General features: G+C 39.5%; 1 protein-coding gene across 4 annotated transcripts in view; it reads right to left on the bottom strand.

Annotated features, from left to right (window-relative positions):
• Vcan (versican) overlaps positions 1 to 18,549 on the bottom strand; it is a 99,868-nt gene that overhangs the window by 47,223 nt on the left and 34,096 nt on the right. For 3 of the 4 annotated variants that reach the window (XM_026783719.1, XM_005356522.3, XM_026783720.1), the window contains exons 6-7: positions 16,154 to 16,447; positions 6,905 to 9,826 (exon numbers count right to left, since the gene is read on the bottom strand). In XM_026783719.1, coding sequence (XP_026639520.1) covers positions 6,905 to 9,826; positions 16,154 to 16,447 — 3,216 coding nt within the window. The remainder of the gene's footprint in view (positions 1 to 6,904; positions 9,827 to 16,153; positions 16,448 to 18,549) is intronic. The other variant, XM_013349671.2, reaches the window with a different exon arrangement.

The following is an 18,549-nucleotide window of genomic DNA, read 5'->3' as shown; positions in this document are numbered from 1 at the left end:
GAGACAAAATCAATGAATCATACCCCCCAAAAATCCTCAGATAGTATAGAGTTTGAGGGTTATGGAAATCTAGGTAGTCTGAATATACAGTCAGAGTCTCAGTATTTTTAATCACTCACTGTCTTTACAAATTTATAGGCATTTATGAAGACACTGAATACCAGTTTTTTTCTTTAAATGTAAATGAATTGAAGAAACTTACTTGGTCAGTACAAAGAAAAAGAATTATTATAATATTAATAATGCATCACTGGAAGTTCCTGTGCTTGCAGACAAAACTTAACAGGGATATAGCAGAATAAGATGCGCAGTTCTAAGGGACTAAAAATAAGCTGCCCGTTCATCCCATTCATCCCTACTGCTTTGGCTTTAGTGATAATTATTCCTAGTATTTTGAAAGTACGTATAAGTCATCGATGTTTCATTCTGTTTTCTTCCTCGTTTACAGATATCAAGGTGTAGTAAGACCTTGTGACAAACACTACACTTGCTGAGATCTGACCAGTTTCAGGGAAGAAAGTTTAAATCAGACAAACTCCTTTCCCTTGGAATTTTCAAGTACAGTTCAGCCTGATTAAGACTGGAGGCAGCTTCTCCAGAGGAGCTGCTGTGTCTCAGTGCACTGAAGAATCAGGAAATTTTTGCACTACTGGTTGTTTAATACTTTGTTCAACAAAGCTATTTGGGAAACATTTGAAACTACAGATTCAAAGATTAACAATATCTCAAGCCCATTTAAGAAAGGAAATAAATTGCAATGCTTACACCTCCCATCAGCAATTCAGAACAGTTGTCTGGGGCGTTGGAATTGTCACCGCTTTATCTGGAGGTTTCTGGTCTACAGCCAAGTGCAGAGGCAGTATGGGCGAATCATACATCGGGAGGTTTCCCTGTGCCCATCAAACTGTGTAGGGCAGTAGCATCTTGGAGGATCATCTGCTGCTTCCTCAGGTTGGTTTGGTTGTGGCCCCCAGGGCATCTGACTGGTGCTCAAGGATGGGGTGGACAGCACAGGTTTCTCTGAGATGAGTTGGAGGATCTGCCTAACACAGACACCTCTGATCTATTTTGCATTACTCTCTAATATGTTTATTAACACATGGCATTCTCTTTCCTGTGTACTCATTTACTGAGTATTCAAGTTGTCTGACTAACTAAACTGTAAATCACATTGTCTTAATTCCCTAGCTACACAACAGCTGGATTGAATGAATGTCCATGGGAGATATGAAAAGTGGAACAGAGAATTTTTACCTACTAATCGTAACACAGGCTCCCTAGAAAGCCAAGGAATGTGAGCTACTGAGAGTGGATATAAGAATTATACTGTGTTCCTCTATGTTCCTAAAAAACATACATTAATATCTTCATTTCTCCTTTTCTCCCTTTAGCAGTACAAACACCCTCACAGCTTGTGGCTACAATAACTAAATTCTATTTTCTGTGAGACATCAGGAATGCTGTTCTGATATATGAAAACTGGCTCTGCAAGAGCCTACCACACACTAACTGTCTACTAATTATATGTGTGTACAGAAACGTTCAGGACATCTAAATGATGCAATGTTTTCATTTTCACAGAGTTTGAAACTTTCTCTTTCTGCAGGGATCCTTTATATTTTAAAATCTTCTATTTAAGCTTTCTGTTATTCATGGAGAAGTACTGCACATGGCCCTGTTATTCAGAAGTAACACAGGTTGAACTGTTTAATTATTTTCCCTCCATCAGATCAATTGTTTTGGGGGAAATCACAATACCTCAACACAATTGAAAACATGTATCTACCAGCTTTACTGAAACACAAATCCATAGCACAATCAGCTCTCAACTAGCCAATCACCATCACTATTCTTGGAACTCATCTGTAAATGAAGTCACTTCATTAAACAACCATGTTTGTATATGGAAAACTAGTTTCACTGAGAAGTATTTCTATGCGTTTCTAAAATGACCAAAATTGGCAAAGCTCCTTTAAAATATACAAATTTCAGCTTTACCTCTTTAAAATGACACTCCAGAGAACTTTGTTTTTCTCTTCCTTCTGGTCCTTTCCATTCGCATCTCTCCCCTTAGCTATCCCCTGGCTCAAAATGTTCTGAACACTATCTCTGGACTCTTTCACTGCACAGATGAAAGGGAGCAAGGTTGCTAAGGAAGAAGGAAGCAAGCTCTAGGTAGAAAGTTGCAATATCCCTCACAGCAACCAAACAATATCAGGTACTATCCCTATATTTTATGAAAACAGAAGGAGAGGTTAGGACCATGCATGGGGACATTTAAAAGAATTTGTCAAAGAGATAATCTTGAGAAAAGAATTAAGATAGCTATTGCCACCAACAGCTCTATTTTCATCCATGGAGAAGAGCTTGAAGCTGAAGGGTTCTGCTCACAAGCCCTATGGAATCAACACTGCAGTAAAATTACAAAGGGGCTGTAGCTGCTGCCAAGATACGCTCAAAGTGGCACAACTGTAAACCAACATTTACTATGGGCGACTAAAATTTTAATATGCCCTTTCAGTTAAGAAAATTACCAAATTATAGCTCTATTTGTTTCCTTCCATGAGAAATAACATGTTATCTAGTGGAACAGAGATGTCAACAAGATTGAAGCAACATCGGCTTAACTGGCTTCATTTAGCATAATGAATAGAGACAACAAAGGTGCCTATTAATAAATGTATGCCTTTATATGAGCTAAAGGTAGTCATAATCAGCCTTACTGAAAATGCATTTGGGGGTTTGAACCATGATCCAGTAGTTAAGAGCATGAAATGCTCTTCTAGACGACCCTGATTCTATTCCCAGCATCCAGATAGCACTTCACACACATCTGTAACTCCACGGGTCTGACACCCACTTCTGACCCCTATTGGCAGCTCCAGGCATACAAGTGGTGCACACACAAAAGTGTAGGCAAAACAACTGTACACATAAAATAATATGATAAAAGAATTTTTTTTAAAAAAAAGTCTATTTTCCCTTTAAATGTTCAGCTCATTTGGGAATGAGTGCTTCTGTCTTGTTTTTAGTTATATCTTCAGTTCCCTTTTCTTCTGGGTCTGAGGCACATGGCACTCCAGATACTAGCTTGTACACTCGAACATTAACAAGACAGCCACTATGTTATGACACATGGAAGCCCCTTAATCTACTGTTTGAAGAATGAAATCTGATCCTCTAATTTAAATAGAAAACATAAAGTACTTTACATGTGGCTATAAAATTTTTAAACATAAAACGCGAGTTCTAAAAATTGTATGAAAAAATTCTCAATTAAAAATAAATACAATTTCAAAAGAAAAATAATTACATTTTTGCCAAGAAGGAAAACAAAAAAATAAAGTAAAAATTATATGGCTCTCTTATAGAATCACCTTAAATAAGCCGGTGATTATCAGTATTTGTCCAGACTACTCACTCGAGATCCTGCCTCTTATTGCTCATCTCCCCCATAAGAGCTTCCCCCACAAGAGAAAAGCTCTCAAAAGCAAACCTAACTTTGATGTATATTTTTATATTTAGTAGTAGTAGAAGAAATAGAGCCGATGGGAGTTATTTCTAAATGATGCCACCAAAAACGTGCAGTAGTTCTGCCCAAGGAAGCTAGGCAAATGAATCCTGATGAAGAGGCCAAAATGCTGTCCTGGTCAAAATCTAATTGATGTGCATATTGCTACACTAAAAATTTCACCCGTATCGCATATTTATATAATTTCTGCCTAATATTCATTTTTTGCACTTAAGAAGACAGAAAACCAGTAAAACTAATTAAGAAGAACGCCTAGAAGATTGGCAGGACTGACACGTGATAGCATCTATAGGCCTGTTATCTGAGTCCTTACCTGATGTTGGCACTTAAAATCTGCACATTCCAAATCATTCCTTGACTTAAAGACGCTGCTACATCTGAGTTCTGTTTCTTTGTTTCTGTTTGTTTAACATCTGCAGTTCTGATATACTAACTTGCAACATTTCAGGTAATTTTCCTGGGTAGTCTTTACAAACCACAAAAGAAAACAACAGCAAAAACCCAGACCTAACTGAAGAAACTCTCCCCATACTGTCCGATCCTGTAGCCTTCATACACCTTCACAAAGAAAGTCTTTGAATAATTTTCTCAAGTGCAGGTGTGCAAATTACTCCTGAAACAGACAAGTTTTCAGGACCCCTGCACCACTTTTAACCACACCCCACAGAGTTTTTCAGCTCATAAAACCTTTATAAGCTGCGAAGTTCCTTCAGGTTTTTAAACTGTTAACCACACTTGCCCTCCAACAGCAGAGCAGAACCTACAGTGACATTAGCATCCTTCTGCGTGTATGATGTAAGCGGGCATTGAGTAGCGTGTCTCGTTTCATGGTATTTCATAAAAGTCAAGCTTTATATCACTCTCTGAGTGCAGAAAAAATTATAAATGTCTTGGTTTGGGGTAGCTTGGGTGGCATTTTTACTTACTTGGATACATAGTATATGTTAAGGTCAATTTTACTCTAGGGCATAGGTTTATACAATGGCACCTATGCATTGAGGATTTTAGTGTCGGGAAACATAAAAATGCTGGCTTTCCAGGCTTCCCTCATTAACACACCTGCCTTAGAATTTAACTGAACATCTGGGTGCTGGTTTTCATGAGCAAAGTTCAAAATATTGGGGAAAATTAAATTATTGTTGGAAAACTAGCAAAATTTGTTAACTGAGTAGTTGGGTCTAAGTATTTGGGTCTCACTGCCTTCTGAAAATAACAAACCATGCTGCTATTCTTAAGAATGAAAGTCTAGAACACATAAAACCAGGTGAAGGAGAGCCTACTCCAGTATTCCATGCCCCTCCCAACACGCGCATACTGTAATTCTCTGCCTAATGGAAATGGCCAGATCTTCCACAAGTTTCTCAGAATGTACTGTAAGTATAGCCCTAGGTTTTAGCAGTGGAGAAAAGAAAGCAGCTATGAGGGTCCTGCCAAATGGGGACAAGGGGGTGCCTATAAACGCGCATCTAAGAGGGTCCTGCCGAATGGGAACAAGGGGGTGCATATAAACCCACCGCTATGCGGGTTCTGCCGATTGGGGACGAGGGGGTGCCTATAATGTGCAGCTGTGTGGTCTTCAGAAGCCACTACTCTCACACTGGCAGACTCTCCACGTGAACCGCCACTTATGAAGTTAGTGTGTTTTTCACCTGATACTTGCCATCCTTCAGAAATGGGGGTGGGACGGGTTCAAGTTTCAGCTTTTTTTCTATTTTGTAGTTTGATTACCCTAAACTGAATGTACAATTTTCCATTCAGAAGAGCCGGTAGGAGCCATTTATTTTCATACTATTTCATACAGTTTCATACTATTTGATACAGCTTAGTATGACCCTATGAAGAGAGAAAGATGAATTAAGAAGATATGTACTTAATTGGTATGTACTTTACACATTCGGAAAGCAAAGGTTGATACCAAGCTTCTCTATGCCCCCTCCTCCATCCCATTTTGAACCCTAGTTTTGAGAGATGGAGCAGTCAGGTAGAAGACGGGAATTGACGTATGATTCACAAAATACAGTATCAAGAACAAAAACAACATCAACAAAACAACCAAAAAAAAGCATACTTCATTTCGGGCCTCTAAAGTGCTATACTGGGAAGAGAGGAGTTTAGTAATGCAGGGCTGTGTAGCCTACTAATCGAGCCATGCAAATATTTCCACACCATGAAAATGCTGAGGAGGAGATAATAGAAGCCACGAAGTTTCTATCTACAGCACTGGATACCGACTGAATGGGTGCTACCGTTACCTGTTCGTTTTCACTGGGTGTACTCCTGATCATGCTAATGCAAATGCCATCTCTCTTCTGTATAACACCCAGCAAGGCGTATCCCAATACCAAGAAAGAAACTGATCAACAAGCATCTTTCCCATATGGCTTCTCTGAACCAGGCCACAGAAAAGTGAACATTTATTCATTTAATTCTTATATCCAAATTTGAACCAAGCAATTTAAGAAAACCAGTAGACTGGAGCTCTAAATTTAAAGGACACAAACATGGAACAGTCCGTCAGACTGTCTGTGCTATGTAGTCTCAAGTCGGTTTCTCCAACTTAACATGATGGTGCACTCTCACTTCCACGTAAGAACAAGACGTGTTTGACCATGACAACTGCAAGTGTCAACCAGTGCAAATAAACCGCTTTTAGAGGAGACAATGAAATCACAATACAGACATCATGACCTGAGTTTTAGAAAGAAAAGATAACGTTTACAAATCCACCTTCTAAAAGTTACCCTTGTTAACGATTCCAAGCAGTTCCTAGAACTTAGATAGATTGTGTTGGTTCTCAACAGTTCGAGCTGCATTTTAGAAATATCCTGAAAACAGTTAACATCTTGAAAATGTTAAATTCGAATCAAAATAGACCAATTAATTACCCATTCCACCACTTATGTGACAAACCTGCAAAATCCTGGAAGAGAGAAAAACAAAACAAACCTTTAGTGATCTTTCTGTCAGCCCTAGGGATGGATGTGCAAAGTCATTTAGCCGTTTACACGTGAGTGCTAGGGGTTAATGGCTGCAGACCAATGGAATGTTAGCACAGTCTAGTGCTACACTTGAGTAGTAAGGTATGGAAAGACACTGAAATTAAAACACTCGCTTCTGCACGGTCTGAAGTGATGCAACAGTGATGAAGTGGTTGTATTAGATGACAAAGCAGGGCTTCTTACGACTTGCAAAATAAAACTGTGGCTAACATTCTTCCCAACGCTTTAACATAGCCTTCCAATTCTTGTACAGCTGCATGAAGCTAACACATTTTTGACACTCCAGTTATCAGCGCCTAATGGCGGCATTTGTTACGGTGGTTATTTTAACTTTCAAGATAAAATGCTGATTGCCTTGAAAGCAAAGACTTACCTGTCTTGTTTTCTCTGACCTCAATAATATAAACATTTATGTCAGGGCGGGATTTTGTCCCTGTCGGGGCTGGTGAAGTAGACAATGCCTGAGGTTTGGAGGTTGTTTTTCTTTCCACAGTGGGTGGTCTTGTTGGCTGTGTTATGGGAGGCTTTGAGGTCACGTGATCCTCGTGGTCAATGTCGGTTTCCGTTTCCTTAGCTATGGTATCCGTGAGAGTTGTGGGAGGGGGTTGCGTTACAGATTCTCTAGGAAGTACAATGTCACCTGTCGTTTTCTCACTGGGCTCCTCCAAGGCAGGCGGTTCTGCAGTGAATAAAGAGGGCCCGGAGGGTGGAGTTCTGTGAAGGCTGTCTGTCGAAGGGAAGGCACTGGTATCGCTTGGAACTATTGGAAATTCTGGGAGTTCCGTGGCTCCGGGTCTTTCAAATAATCCTGAGCCTAAATCTGTGTCATCTAGGGATGGTGCTTTGCCTTCCTCAGTAGGTTCCTGCATAAACTGTGTGACTTGAGTGCTGAGAGGCCTCAGCGTTGGTGCAAATTCCGTCAGGCTACTACCTTCTGCTTCATACTTTAATTCCGGCTCTGGACTTGAAACTTCCTTTGGCCTAATGGTTGATACTAGGGGTACCATTGTCTCCATTTCCACTTTGGGCTGCATTATTGTACCGGGTGGATAAGATGTACCACGCTCAGTTGTTCCAGCGGGAGTAGTTTCTAAACCGGGGACTCTCTCCAAACCTGTCACCCATGTGTCTTCAGAGACAGTATATGCTGATCCCTCCCCCTCTTCTTTAAATGCCACTGTCTCCTTGGTCATGACTGCCGTAGAACTGAGAACAGGAAAGGAGCTCCCTACAGTCTGCAGTTCTTCCAGGCTTTCTCTCTGTGTGGTTTCTGCTGTTCTCAAAGCCTCAGGAGGCGTGGTGGCTTCTAGGTGAGTCTGTTCAACCATATCTTGATCGGATTTGCCTAAAACCTCATATTCTAGGGGAACAGAAGACTCCAACACACTCCATTCTGTCTTGGGAATCACAGAAAGAGGACTGGTGTAGGACTTGTCCACGTAAGTAGTGGGCTCTGGGGTGCTGCTGTGATTAACAAAGGCCAATCCTTCCACATAGGAGGTGTGTGCAAATGGGGGGAGAGTAAGCAGTGGTTTGGAGGCATCTGCATCTTCACCCCAAGCACTTCCTTCCGCAGTTGCAGTGATGACTCGGTCCTCTGGGCTTGTGGTGGGAAGCACCCCATCTTCAGTTGTAGACTCTCTCAAAGTTGACTCATCAGCACTACCAACTGATGGAGCTGGCTGAAAAGGAACTGTGAATTCTCCCGATGGGAAATCTTCCTCGGGAACCTTTTCTGATGGTTTTCTAGTACTATCTGGGAAAAGAGTATATTGGTCTCCTACATGTGGAAAACTTGGGGTTTCTTTAGCCTTTCCCTTTGTTCCTACGGTGCTAAGTAAGACGGGGGGCAATGCAGTAGAGTGGGCAAGCTCTGTTGAGGATAAAGGCTTTGAAGTTGAATTATCTTCTTCCCATGGCCATTTGGATACTGTGACCACTTCCACATTTAAAGTACTGTGGGTCAAATGGGCTGCTGTAACATCTCGGGAGGGCTTTGACGTATCTGTGTCTAATCTCGTCAGAGTTGCCATTTCTTCTACATCTCTGGCTTCTGTTGGCTTCACGCTTAACTTTCCAGTCGTCAACGCTGGGGAAACAGATTCTTCAACTGAAGGTTCTGTAAAATGAATTTGTTCTGAGGGAGATGTAAAGAGCTTCATCCCAGATGAGCCTTCTTCTGTTATCCCTATAAATAGATCATTGGTGATCTTTTCTTGTATCTCATCAACTGTGTACGCTTCCTGTTTTAGTTCTGGTCTTGGTGTTTCTGTTCTTTCTCTTCCTTCTGTCACTTCTGTTTGCAATGAAGGATAAACAACTGTGGATATTCCCTCTACTGATACCATGTCACCAGAATAGGGAAACAACTCTTTTTCTGTAATATGCTCTGATGGCGAAGGGGTTGTAGGCTGTGATTGACCAAAAAAATCTTCGGTCACTTTGTCTTTTGGTTCTTTCTCTTTATGTATTAGTGATCCATCTATGTCAAGCATAGTTAAAGGTGAAGCAACTGTTGACGTTGAAATGGACTCTAAGTCCCCTGGCTGGGAGTAGGTAGTGTCTTCTGATGTCTTTGATACCGTGACGACCTCGCGTATTTGGCTGAAGTCCCGGGTGCTCTGACCAGACCTAACTGTCAGTGTTCTGTCTTCACTCTCACCATCTCTCGAGGTAAATCCATACTGACTTGTGGTCACCACTTCGGGAGTGGTGCCAACCGTTGACATTTCAGTTTTCTGTTCCAGGGTCACTTCTGTGGATTTCAATGTTGCTTCAGATGCTGGCGGTTCCTTGGAAGAAATGTGCTTTGTGATTTCTGTGGATGTCACTAATGGGGCCACTTCTATTTGTTCAATCTGTGTCACTGATTCATATGTTTGCATATCTTCTGTAGTTCCATCCTGTGAGCCAATAGCATGCTGGGAGATGACAGTTGTACTTTGGAGTCCTTCCTTCTTAATTTCAGATATATCTGGCTTCCCAAGTGGTTCTGGCCCAGAAGGTGAATAGTCATCCACATCCCAGTGGTTTTTGGTACTCCCAGCAGGTGTGGGTGACTCGGTGGCTAATATGTCTGTGCTAGCCTGAGACTGGACTACAGATTTCTGTTCAAAATTGACTATATTTCCTGCAGGAGGGAAGTATGTGGTAATGATAGGTAATTCGGTGACTAACGGAAAGATTGGTGTAGCTCTGTCAGGTATCATATGTGGTTCTTTGGGTAAACTGGGTGATGCAGTTTCTGCGAGGATATTCGTTTCAATGGTGGTTGCCTCTGATATATTCTGTTTAGCTAAAAAATAATTTCAAAGAATTAATTAGACAAGTCACGAATATGGAATTGCATGACCAGTGTTTTAAGTGGACCAAGTGATCTCTGATACAAAGGAGTCTAAAATCTAAACTTGAAATTAATGCAAAAGAAGATAAGTGATCACTTAATTAATAATCATAAACTGGTAAGTTGTACTGTATTGCAAGTGTTATTATACTTGATTGAACAAATAATTGTTCTCACAAAAATAAATGAACATCGTGTGTTTTAAGATAAGTGGATGCCAAAAGGCTACTAACACAGAATTTTCATAAATGGTTATCTGTAACGATCTACAGTAGCACCACAAAACTTAGAAGGAGAGCTTGGCTTTGTTATCTGGGGACGGATGTCCCCTGCTGCTTAGCTTTCTCCAAATATTGCCTTCTTTTCAAGCTGCAAAGTGTCTCAGGGGACAGGGAGTGTTTCAGACTGCAAAACAACAGAAAGCCACATCAAATGGAACCACGTGACAAATAAACCATGACATTGTCTATAATGTGTAGACTTTCATAAAAACAGGATATTAAACTTTTAATACCGGCTCTTCATTTGGTTCCAGGTGTTGGACATTTGACTTCATCTTCCTTTCAACTCTGGAGGCATGCTGCCAGCAGACCATACAGCATGTCTGGCAGAGGCTGGTTTGGCATTTGCTATAGTCCTACTGTTTGCTGAGCGATCTGCACACTGTGTTTGTACTTATCCTGGGCCTTGGTTTCAGTCTTATGTTAGCATGAAACACAAATATAGTAAAGAAAGTAGCTACAAGATAGTCTTCAGCCTGTCATTACAAATTCCTGGGGGTGGGGGCATTCCTGGATCATCACAGAGTGAGCACATGCTACATAAAGTACACTTGTCATTATAAAAGGCTACTTTATAATAGCTCCAGGCTTATCGAAAATGACTGAATTAAGGAAATTTAAGCTGTATATATAAATGACAATGTTATAAATAAAAGTATTTCTTAACACAGGAAATGGAGCATCTTAGTGTACAAAGACTGGGTTTTCCAAAAGAATCAGTACTTTCTAAAATCAAAAATGAGTTGCCAGTGAATTTACAAGGAACTGCTGCAAGGAACCCACGTCCGCCATCTTGATACATTCTATGATGTGAAGTGGCCATGTATGTAAGGCTGGTCCTCTCTGTTAGAAACTGTTGCCTCAGCCGGGCGGTGGTGGCGCACGCCTTTAATCCCAGCACTTGGGAGGCAGAGGCAGGCGAATCTCTGTGAGTTCGAGACCAGCCTGGTCTACAGAGCTAGTTCCAGGACAGGCTCCAAAACCAGAGTAAACCCTGTCTCGAAAAACCAAAAAAAAAAAAAAAAAAAAAAAAGAAAAGAAAAGAAACTGTTGCCTCAAGAAACTCTAAGGACTGGATCTTCCCCCCAAAAAGAACCACTGAGAATCAAAATTGGCTGCCTATTAAAACCTTCACCTGTTCTGTCAGAATTCCATGATAAGCTAATACTATTTTATCCTAAATCTGAACAAGGCTATAAGTATTAATTTGGGGGAGGGGCTGGAATTTGTTATTATCGCTTGATATTCTCCAAACCATTTTAAAAGTCCAAAAACATCAGTGTTCTGGTGAAAATATGGTGTTCATTTACACAATAACATATGTTCTTTAAAAATCCGTCCGTGCTTATCCTTTTATACTTAAAAAGAAATTAACCCAAAAGAATATTGGGACCTTGGAAAGAATATTATATGAACTCCCCCCCCTTTTTTTAAAAAAAAATAGCAGTAAGCTGCTTCTGCATTTATTTCCTGGCACGAACATTAGTCAATTTTGATTGACAAGAACAACTTAAAGACCTAAAATGTGTCTGACTAGTTTTCTTTTAATTGAATTCTCTATCCTCTGAAATTCCATCATGGTTATCTCACTTAACTGCCAGATTTGATGTTTGTCTTATAACTGCATTCTTTAGGGAAATAGTAAAAAATATGTATGGAGAATGTTCCCATGGAAACATAATACAAACTCTTAGGCACTTTCATATTAGAGAAAATTCAATCATATTATTATTAATAACAGCAGAATTGTAATTTTACTTTTCCCCTCAGAGCATTTTTCATGAGCAATGAAATTAACTTAGGAGAAGGTGGCATCGCACTGGATCCAAGAGAAAGTCTGTGACTCTAGTCCTCCTGTTCCAGCTAGCAACTCTCCATTTAATCCTAAGGAAATATTTTTATAGCATTTTAAAAATGGACTCAGATTTTTTAAATCAAATAAGCACATGTCATTGTCAATTATGACTAATTTTCTGTCTCTCTCCTGTAGCCTCGCTGCACAGTAAGGTGAGAGCATTGAGTCTCGTTGTGCCTGTCTTACAAAAGCCAGGATTTATGTGACTTTGTTTTCAGGGGGAAAGGAGGGTTTAATAATTTTAGAGTCCTATTTAAGAAAGTCTGCTTACAATTAAGTTAATTAATTCTGTGACTTGAGATGGAAAACCTCAGACTTCCTTTTGGGGTTGGGTAACTTTTCTCATCAACCCTAACAGCTGACTGCCATCAAAACTCCGTGTATCTGATGTGTGCCACTTGCTTCAGCCACCCCAAAAAAAGGAAACAATCTTTTAAAACACCACCTACAAAGAAATAGCCTAAGAATAAAAACCATTGCATTACTTTCCTGACAATTATTCTAAAGAGAAGAATGAAATTCTAGATTGTTGTACAAGTATCTCCTCCCTTAGTTTGATTCACATTAGACACTTGGATTTTGAAAAACTCCTATTTTTTTTTCAATGCCATTATTGAGGAAGCCAACAAAAATCAGCATGCTTTCTTTCCCACAAATACTCCCTTGCAATCTTTGCAGCTGTCTGCCACACAGATGTTTCACATCAGCACGCTATGGTGTTCTACACCCTATGGACTATCTTTTCCGTGCTTCTTCTATCATGACACATGAGGCAGACTTTCCTAACACAATGGAAACCCATTTTCCTAACACAATGGAAACCCATATCACCAGCATAGTGGCCTGTTTAGCTCCTACACTATCTACATTTTAGAGAAATGGCCGACGCTGACTCGAGCCTTTTATATGCGAACCATGTGTGGATGTGAACACGGGGACAAGGGACAAGAGCAGTCAGTGGGTGTTCCACAGTGCGACTAGAAGGTCACACGTGAGGAATGTGTCATATTGATACAGTAGGATTCAATTTATCTGCCAGCTTAAAGCTCTACAAGTGATTGGATGGTAAATCAAGTCAGTCAATCAGCAGGAAACATTGTGAAATACAAAATAAGAACTATTCCATTTGGTACCTAATGGCATATAGTTGTTTAGGGTACAAAAAAAAAATCAATGATGTGATCATAGATTAGAATAGCCTAATTATAAACATGAAAGCGTGTGAAGTGTGGGGAACCAACTGAACCTGCTCTAGACCATAGTTCCAAATCTAATGAGAGAAGGAGAAACAAGAAGAACAAAACCAGATCAAATGGTAACTTGAAGTTTAGACATTATAACTGTCATCAATGGAATTGTTCAAGTTGGAGGAGATGTAGAGAGACAATCAAGGAACTATATTCAGTAGAAATGCTGCTTTTTTAAATTCGATCAACAACTTAAAAAAAGAATAGCCCAAATTCTGATGTTAAAACTTTGATTAAAAACAAACTTAAGAGTGAGAGCTAAAGAATATTAGAATGACTTTTTTAGGAAATGTGGCATTTTCCCTCACATGGAGATCCTTAATGACATGCATTAGGAAATTTTCAAAAGTCTTCAATTATTTTGATTCATTTAAATTTGGAGATATTTCACATGAAATTTCAAAACTCTGAACTAAATTCTTTCATAAAATGTTTTTAATCCTGAAGCCAAAGAAAATTAGGAAGTAGACAGTTTTTATCACAGAATGGGTTAGAAAGGTTATTTTTAAAAGGCATTTAGTTGCCTGTTTTTCAAATCTATTTGGCCAGCTAATTTCTATCTGCACATTATCAGCTATTATATGTGTGCTATTAACTGCTTTTATAAGGAAGAGGAATTAGAACAAAATAAGATTTGAACTATCTATTTACTACGTGGCCTAAAAACCGACTTTCCATGTTTGACAAAACCAATGCTTTACAGCATGCAAGCATCTCTTCTTCAACTTAACAAGACAGCTGCACAACACAGTCACCACTTCAAGGGCTGCAGAGGAGGGCATGCTTGGTGACCACAGGACTACACAGGAAAATTGGACATCAGACAAATCATCTGGGAATAATTTCAATCTTTAAGTATACACCTATTAAAAAGAAGTATCGCAAAATGCACTAGAAGCTGGAAGAAGCTGTTGCCACTGCCACTTTCTAACCTCTTCTGTGATCAACAAACTAGGAAAGACAGTCTTAAGGACAGAAGAAATGAACAAAAATCTGTACTTCAGTTTACATAGGGGAAATATTACTGAATTTATTCCAAAATTCTATTTATGTAAATGAATAGAAAAAATAAATATCAACCACTTTTGTATTTAATGTAAGTTAAATTTAATGTGGCCAACCTATTTAAATCTAAGGGTTTTTCTTTTTATGTATCCATGTAAATTTATTTAGATAAGAATTTAAAATCTGCCAGGATAAATTCTTTAATAATACTCTCTATGGCTACAGATAAGCTTGGGTTTCCATTCTACCCTCAAGGAAAAAATGTGGTTTTATTTCCTGTTGTTAATTTTATGCAGTGCAGGAAAAATTAGTGAAGTTCAATAGTCAGAGCAAACCCTCTATTCCCCCCTTAGAACTTTTCCAGTCCCATCCCTTTCTCACCATCAGCCCAAGCCTGTTCCTTCATCACATCAGTAACTTAAGGGGAAAGTCATTTTATAACCTGATTTATATGAATATCATTAATGAAAGAATTTGGCACAAATTAATATGCATGCAGTCTATGCATACGTGCATATATGACTATATTTAAGATAAGACTTTTCATTATTATTGTTGTTTTTTTATTTAAAAAAAAAAGACATTATAAAAAACTTTGGTTTTAGTTTCAATGCCTGAGAAGAAAAGCTAGCATTTGCTAGGCCTTTCATGGATCAGCCAGCTTGAATTAAGCTAATACACAACATATGGCTATAACAGAGACGCAAGTCTAAAGCTGAGATTTAGGCAGAGGCAGCCTAGTGGAGAGACAGAAGTCTGTGAACGAAACCTTTCCACGTTTCTATTAGTTCAGGGATCCAAGACCTTTTCTGACACACTGCTTGGGCTCGTGGCTCTGTCTTTTTCTCCCTAAAAACATGCCTGCATATTTCACTCTCGAAACCAATTAATAACCAACTAGTGTATTTTCTAATTGTTTTAGTTACCTATTGCTCCAACAAGAAGAATTAGTAAGCTAGTTCCAAACACTTCCTGTCTTATAGACATTTAATTACTATATTAGTCAATGTCGAAATCTCACCAGGTTACTAGAATATCTAAGGATTTGTTATTTAGCTGACATAATACAAACCCTAGAGTAAATATTACCATAAAAGTTTTAACTAGTTATTGTTTAGTTAAACACTCTATAATTATCATACTATTAAATGTGGTTAATATTTAAAAGTAATTTAGGGATATCTAAAAATCAAAATATGCATAGCATGAATGCCATTTAAAAATTAATTTTAAAAGGTAAACTTAACTAAGCATAACTAATTAATGCTACATGTTGCAAAGAGTCTATATTGTACTTTAACTAATTAAAAGCAAAAATAATCACTAAGAGAAACGTATTCCGTTACTCAAAGCTAAATGAGATATATAAATTATATTGATTATTTGATTGTATTGTTCATTTTTAGGTATGAATTGAACATAATTATTTTCAGTTTCAGCAAAAATACTCACCTGTAGATACTAAAATTTAAACTGTCTGCTTTTTCTGATGAGAATGATATCAAAGGCAACATAAACAAAATTCAAATGCTTAACTCAGATTCTGTTGGCTTTACATTGTTATACCAACTGCAAGACTGCATTTAAAGGCCTCAGCTAATAGGAAATGAGAATCCAGGATATTTTCTGTGATGTTTGGTAAAGCAGAGTGCAGTGAAGACTCTAATCTGGCATTCCCATCCCCTTCAGAACAAACTACTTGCCACACTCTCTACCTTGTTTTAACCTTTGTTCTGGTATCCAGTCTATTGCGTCTAAGTCACTAAACTATTTCTATTCCATGCACACCGTACAGGATTCAGAATCCATCCCAACATCTACTTGAACCTTAATGAATATCTTTGCTGCAGCTTTTAAATCTCTATTTTTAAGAAAGATATCAAACACTTACGTTTAAAGCAGTAGGCATCAAATCTGCTATCAGGGGAAGGGAAGCATGTCTGGTTCTCAAAACGATACAGGGTTCTCACCCCAAGGAGACCACCTCCACACTGGGCCCTGGCCACAGTCACAGGGTGCCGTACACTGGCATCCGACAGCCACCCGTAATCGCATTGGTCAAAGCCGTTTCTCCAAGCTGCGTGCAGTTCCCCAACAGTAGCCAGCCTAGCATCCTGGTTCTCACACTCTTCTTCAGCCTCCTCAAAGGTGAACTTATTGGGAGCTGTGATGTGGAACACATCGCCTGGAGCAAGAAGAGGGAGAAAAAACTTTAGGTTTACTACTCATTCTGTCCCTATTTTGATAAATGTGGAGGGGATGTATGAGTCTTTGTGCAGTAAGGAGGCAGCTTCTTAGACAATAAAGCAAGTAGAAACATAGTTACTTCGATAAAGCTATTATTACCATATAATAAAAATAATACATCACACAAATTTAATTCTACGTAAGTGTTTGTGTATGTAGGTGTGTGGATAAGTATATGTGTGTCTGTATATCTACATATATTTCCTTCCAAAAGGTTGGTGGAGCATTCACTTGCTAATAACATTTGATAAATCATTAAGAATGAGATCTTTCCAAGTGATTCTTCAACATCCTGTTCAAAGAACCCTAAAATTAGTCAGTAGTTCTCTGACTCCCTCTTCTCTTGTATTACTACTGCCCAAACAGATTAATCCAGATCAGACTTCTAGATAAGAAAAGCCCCTGGAAATCTAATTTGGAAAAGGATAGAAGCAGTAAGAATTAAAGAAATCTTCATTGCCCTGTATCCCTGACTCAGTGTTGCTGTAACACTTTTGTGGGCCACCGTCGCGCAGCAACACGAGGCCAAGTATGTGCCACTGAACAGCTAAAGGGACCATAGCCTCTATGGGGGAAATCCTTCCCTGCTCACTTTCTTCTTACTTGTTCTACCCAGAGAAGAAGACACATACTCTAATTTTCACAAAATCACCAGAAATGTCAGCAGGGTTTCTGGCGAGATCAATATGCTCTAATACCTGCTGATCGATTAGCAAGCAAATCCTGAACACTTGCTGTGCTCATCACTAGATCCAATTAGCAAAGGCAACTGCTCATTTTTGTCCTCATATTGCAATATAATTCTGGAAATTTGAGTGGTTAAACCTGTATTTTTATTTGGGCAACCAGTGTCAACAATTTTTTTCAAAGTAATTTGACTCAATTTAAATGATGTTTTTAAGATATAAGCACAAATGGCTCAAAGTCAGAGGAAACATTGAAGAACACCTAAATAAATTTAACTTTAACAGGAAGGAGTAACATTGAGATGCAGGGAGTAACATTTGACATGCCAGTATTGCAGAAGCCAGGCCCTGTTTCTATAACTCAGAGGCGATCTCTAACTCTGTGCATTATAAGACAATAAGGACACAGAGTTCTTAGGATGTCGATTCACAATCTACAGTAGACTTAAGCCAGATGGGACAAGCCAACTGCTTAAAACAAATGGGACCATTAGTCTAAGTATGTGATAGTTTTATGAGAAAAAAAAATTAGTCATAGGAAAGAATGGCCAAAATATACATATCAGTTTTTCTTCCTATAATTCCAAAATTTATACTAGAAAAAGAAAACAAAATTCACACTAAGAGCTGCAAGATAAAGAGGAAGAAAAATTGTTTTTATGGGGTTAAGAATAAGTTTATTTATTATAGCCCCTAGACCGACAAACAGTAACAACAGTAATCTTAAATCCATAAATGCACATGAAGAGCATCTTCTGCCTCCCTACTCCTGCAGTGCCAACCTCTACTCCTGCAGTGCCAACCCCTCCTCCTACAGTGCCAACCCCTCCTCCTGCAGTGCCAACCTCTACTCCTGCAGTGTCAACCTCTCCTCCTGCAGTGCCAACCCCTCCTCCTGCAGTGCCAACCCCTCTTCCTGCAGTGCCAACCTCTACTCCTGCAGTGCCAACCCCTCCTCCTGCAGTGTCAACCTCTACTCCTGCAGTGCCAACCCCTACTTCTGCAGTGTCAACCCCTCCTCCTGCAGTGTCAACCACTCCTCCTGCAGTGCCAACCCCTCCTCCTGCAGTGCCAACTCCTTCTCCTGCTGTGTCAACCCCTCCTCCTGGTGTGTTAACCTCTACTTCTGCTGTGTCAACCTCTACTCCTGCAGTGCCAACTTCTACTCCTGCAGTGCCAACCCCTCCTCCTGCAGTGCCAACCTCTACTCCTGCAGTGTCAACCTCTACTCCTGCAGTTCCAACCCCTCCTCCTGCAGTGTCAACCCCTCCTCCTGCAGTTCCAACCCCTCCTCCTGCAGTGTCAACCCCTCCTCCTGCAGTGCCAACCCCTCCTCCTGCAGTGCCAACCCCTC

This window comes from Microtus ochrogaster, chromosome 19, assembly GCF_000317375.1.
Source record: "Microtus ochrogaster isolate Prairie Vole_2 chromosome 19, MicOch1.0, whole genome shotgun sequence".
Taxonomy (NCBI): domain Eukaryota; kingdom Metazoa; phylum Chordata; class Mammalia; order Rodentia; family Cricetidae; genus Microtus; species Microtus ochrogaster.
Note: the sequence above shows the minus strand (reverse complement) of the source record. Positions and strands in the feature narration are given on the sequence as shown.